We start from the raw sequence: 5,309 nt of genomic DNA, 5'->3' as shown, positions 1-5,309 counted from the left end.
GCATATATCCAAAGGATTCACATTCATATAAACAAGGACACTTGTCCAACATAAGTGGCATTATTTGTAATAGCCAGAACCTGGAAGCAATCTAGATGGCCCTCAACTGAAGAATGTATACAGAAAACGTGATATATTTACGTAATGGAGTACTACTCAGTGGGAAAAAACAATGGAATCTTGAAATTTGCAGGCAAATGGATGGAACTGGTGGTAACCTACTCACAGAAAGACAAGCTCATATACAGATATTAGACATAAAATAAATGTTTACAAGAATACTATCCACACCTCCAGAGAAGCTAGGAAACAAAGAGGAACTTAAGAGAGACATACATGGTCCCCCAGTGAGGGGGGAAGGGATAAGAGCCATTGAACAAATTGGGAGCATGGGGCAATGGGAGAGGGAGGTAGGAAAAAGAGGAGGGGAGAAGCAAAGGGAGAAGAGAACATAAGGAACACGGAGATTGAATGGGAAGATGAATAGAGGAGAGCAAGAAAAGAGTCACATCCATAGAGGTAGCCATTACAGGTTTAAAGAGAAATCTGGCACTAGGGAACTGTACAGAGGTCCACAAGGATAACCTCAAATAGGAAGCTAGTAGTGGAAAGGCTACCTTAAATGCCTCTCTACTATAATGAGAATGCTAACTACTTTGAATGCTATCCTAGAACCTTGACCCAGTAACTAATGGAAGCAGAAGTAGACACTCAGCTATACTCTGAGCCAAACTCCTGGAATCCAGTGTCAGACAAGGAGGAGTAACAAATAAACTGGTAGATGACTTGGGAAAACCCACAGAAACAGCTGACCTGAGTAAATGGGAACTCATGGACCCCAGTCTTATATCTGGGGAGCCAACACAGGACCAAACTAGGCCTCCTAAATGTGGGTGTTTTCTAGGAGGACTGGGCAGTCTATGGAGCCTCTGGCAGTGGAAACAGGTTGTATCCCTAGCACAGGAACAGACTTTGGAAGCCCATTCCCCATGGAGGAATACTTCCTTAGCCTAGAGACACTGGAGAAGGCCTAGGCCCTAACCCAAATAACCTGACAGATTTTTATGATCCCTCATGGAAGGCCTCACCTTCCCTTGGAAGTGGATGGCAGATGGGATGGGGGAGGTCAATATGGGGCATGGGAGGATGGGAGAGAAAGCAAACTGGTATTTATAGGTAAAATAAGAATGTTTCTAATTCAAATATAATAAAAAAGAAAAACAATTTCTGACAATATTTATATTTCTATTATTGCACAAGTTCTTATACTCTTACTGATATTTAAGTTGAATTTGTCTGTCAATTATTGAAAAAAATATTGATATCTTCCACTCTACTAGTGAATACTTGTTTATCTTTAGAGTTCTATCAAGTTTTGCTTTATAATATGCTGAGGCTCTGTTTTGTATTGTGTAAACTTTTAGGAGTATAACATTCTCATTATAATTTAGCCTCATTATGACTATAGAATTATATTTTCTTCTTGCTAACATTTTTGGTTCAAAAATTTTCTTAGTCTAAAGTTAACATAGCTACATTTACTACAAATAATGCTAATGAAATCTTGTAGGACTTTGTGTTAGTTCTTCCTGATGGGACAGAGACAGTAGTGATTGAGATAGGTAACCTGTGTCACCCATCCTTATACTCTCTTGTCTTTAATGGGATCCTTCTATTCTTGCTTTCTTCTTTCTGTTAATCTTTTTTTGGACTTTATTTCCTCTTCAATTTATCAAAAAAATTCTTACTTTTCTCGACAATTTTGACATTTGAAAAATAGTTTTCGCCTGCTCTAGATTCCCTTGTAGTTCAATAGCTGTTTTTAACTTTTTTAACATAGAGAGAAGCAAATGGTACTTTAATATGTTCTTTTATATTTATATGTGGTCATAATCTGTTCATCTATGCTCCAGATCTCTAATGATAATAAACAGCATTTAGAAGCATATAACTGGTGTTTTACATTTAAGAAATACTCAGTAAACATATCTAGCATCTATGTCAAGTAGAGATTGGTTCCTTTATTTTGGAGAACAAGGGAATAATACACAGACAGTCATGACTTCTTGACTTACTTAACATGACAATAAGTAAACCTGGGACTGGGGTTTATGCTTAAATGATATGGTTTCAGAATGAAATCAGAAAATGATTTCTTCCCAGATGCTGCTCATTTATTAGTCTGCTGATGGAAGAAAAGATGATAAAGAGGATAGATCAGGAACACACACACACAAACACACACACACACACACACACACACACACACACACACACACACACACCACTTTGGAATGAGATACAGTTAGAAAATAATACTTGGCCAAAATGCTATTGGGAACATTTAATGTTTGTCCCTTCAGGTGTAAACCCTTGAGACTTATGTTCTTTGGGGATTTGGTTGTATACTGCTTGGATAAGGTCTCTTCTGTGCAGTATGGGAGTCAGTAATACGTTCATGGATTCTTTCTTCATCCCTAGGTCTACCAGGGTGGGAAGTCCATCATCTTCTCCAAGTAGTTATTAAGTCACTTTCAGATTAATATAATGAGGAAAATAAGATCTTCTGTCTTCTAGAAAATGACCATTTCCTTTAATGTGGATAAAGGAGATGCAGAAAGGATATCCTTAAAGAAGTGAGTACACTGGGTTTTGGATGATAGGAAGTTTTAAAACATGATGTAGCAACAGTAGTGGTGTGAATTGGGAGGACATGGTCATCCACCTTTACGATTTTGGTATTTTATACTCAGTATTATCAGACTTTACAATTGGTCTATATGAGTTTTTCTATACTGGTTTTAAAGCATAAACATTATGGATAGATACTGGTAGCAATAGTATACTACATTCTTGAAAATGACTGAGGAGTTTTAAATGTCCATACCATAATAAGCAGTATGTGTGTGAGATAATGCATATTAGTTTCAGTTGATATTTATAAGAGGTAAACATTATTGAAGTATAATTTTCTAACATCAGAAATACACTTCAGCTCGTCAATTGGAAACAATTCTTCACTTAATGAACGGCTCAAAATAACTCACACTCAAATAATAAACAATAAACTGTTTTTTGAACTTATAGCAATCTATAACTTACTTTGTCTTATCACATCTATTAAAGCGAGTTTCATGAGAGTGGATAAAGAGGATAGAGCACAAGTCAACTATTTATGATAGAGGGCAGTACTCAAGAGCCCTCCATTTAACTGCTTAAAATACAGCCAGACAGCATCAAAATAAGGATGCCATTAAAACATAAATAAATTGTACAGGGTTAAGTCATTTACACTATTTGAAATGTGTATGGTACTTCACATATTAATAGCCATGTGGTAAAATACTTTTTCTTTGAAAGTCATATATTTTTGTATGGATTACAATACATAATAATCTAGGCAATCTGAATAGTTTCTACTATATTTGTGTGACCTATGTGTCACACAAAATATAATTTTGAAGATCCTTGCTGTCCACTCCTCATACTGTCCACCTTGACTTTGCAGACTAGGTCTCCCACTGGCCTAGAACTGGCCAAGTAGGAGAGGCTAGCTGAGGAGTCAGCCCCAGGGACCTACCTGTTTCTATCTCTCTAGATCTGGCTGGGATCATACCAAACAAATAGCATCAATTTATTTGCTTTCTAAACTACTTAAGATGGTTTCCTTATTTATCATATAGAAAAATGAAAAACAGAGTATTTTTTTCACTACAAATACAATTTTAAAATCAAAGGAACTTTTAGATCAATGTAGTTAGATACCTTTTGATGGGAGAGTGTTCAGAACCCAAAGAACTCAAGGGTTCAGTTGCTGAAATTGCAAAGGATTTTGGTCAACTGTCTAGATCTTGTACTTATGAAAACTATTACCATTCAGTTCAACATTGTTGACCAACTGTATACTAGACTTATTGAGGACAATCTGACATTGATTCCACATATCATTTGCCTGAGCTTAGTAAGGAATAATTCTTATTCTTTTGACAGATCCTAAGTGACCAATGGAAGAAAAGAATCAGACCGCAGTGACTGAATTTCTCTTCGTTGGCATCACAGATAACCTTCATCAGAAAATTGTCCTCTTTATCATGTTTCTCTTTGTTTATCTTGTCTCTTGTTTATCTTATCTGGGCACGATCACTCTCATATGGGTGGACCCCAGACTACACACACCTATGTACTTTTTTCTCAGCCACCTGTCCTTTGTAGATGTGTGCTCCTCTTCTTCGATAGCTCCCAGAATGCTGTGTGACGTTTTTGCTGAGAACAAAGCCATCTCTTTTGTGGGCTGTGCCACACAGTTGTGGTTCTTTGGACTCTTTTTGGCAACTGAGTGTTTCCTCCTGGCTTCCATGGCATATGATTGGTATACAGCCATCTGTAAGCCCTTGTTGTATACATTCATTATGTCCCAGCATGTCTGTGTACTCTTGGTTATTGGGCCTTAAGCCATTGCTATTATAAGTACAATGACCCACACAGCATTAACCTTTTGCTTACCATTCTGTGGTCCATATATTATAAACCACTTCTTCTGTGATATCTCTCCATTGCTGTCTCTAGCATATACTGATACCCAGGTCAATAAGTTGGTGCTGTTTATCTTGGCTGGAGCAGTAGGTGTGCTCAGTGGTCTGATCATCTTGATCTCTTATGTCTGTATCTTGATGGCCATCTTGAAAATTCAGACAACCAATGGGAGACGAACAGCCTTCTCCACTTGTTCCTCTCACTTGGCAACTGTCTCTGTCCTGTATGGGACACTTTTCTTCATCTATGTTCGACCTAATGCCAGTTCCTCCTTGGATATCAATAAAGTGATCTCCCTGTTTTATACTGTTGTGATCCCCATGTTGAATCCCCTCATCTACAGTTTAAGGAACAAAGAGGCGAAAGATGCCTTTGGTAGAACATTGAAGAGGAAGCACTTCCTAATAGGTGCTTAAGATAGAATTCTCTGTGTGATATACCTAAGGTGTGAGAGTGAAATATACATTGAACACAACTGGAGTGAGAGGCACAGGTTGCAACAAAGTCCTTATTCTGCCAGATCACAGACTATTTCACAAATGTGGGCCAGATCTTGATGAAAACTAGCTTACAGATTTAGCAGTTTTGGTGATTTAACTTCTCATTGAATTTATTGAGTTAACCTTGCATCTTCAAGGTGAGAACTATACTTTCAATACTTTCAACGCAATGTTTCAAATGATATCAGTGCTCCAATTGACTGAAATTGTGGAAAGTTCAAATACTAGTGAAATATTTATATATTTCCATATTTTGGCTGAACACAACCCTAAGGA

General features: G+C 37.3%; 1 protein-coding gene across 1 annotated transcript; it reads left to right on the top strand.

The window, feature by feature from the left end:
• The first annotated feature begins 4,004 nt into the window (after nt 1-4,004).
• Nucleotides 4,005-4,949, top strand: LOC127222305 (olfactory receptor 5G3-like). Its single transcript, XM_051184313.1, is given in 1 exon segment — nt 4,005-4,949. A coding segment is annotated over 1 exon segment (945 nt).
• The last annotated feature ends 360 nt before the right edge of the window (nt 4,950-5,309 follow it).

Source organism: Phodopus roborovskii, unplaced genomic scaffold, assembly GCF_943737965.1.
Source record: "Phodopus roborovskii unplaced genomic scaffold, PHOROB, whole genome shotgun sequence".
In the NCBI taxonomy this organism is placed as follows: Eukaryota; Metazoa; Chordata; class Mammalia; order Rodentia; family Cricetidae; genus Phodopus; species Phodopus roborovskii.
This window is presented reverse-complemented; position numbering and strand designations above follow the sequence as displayed.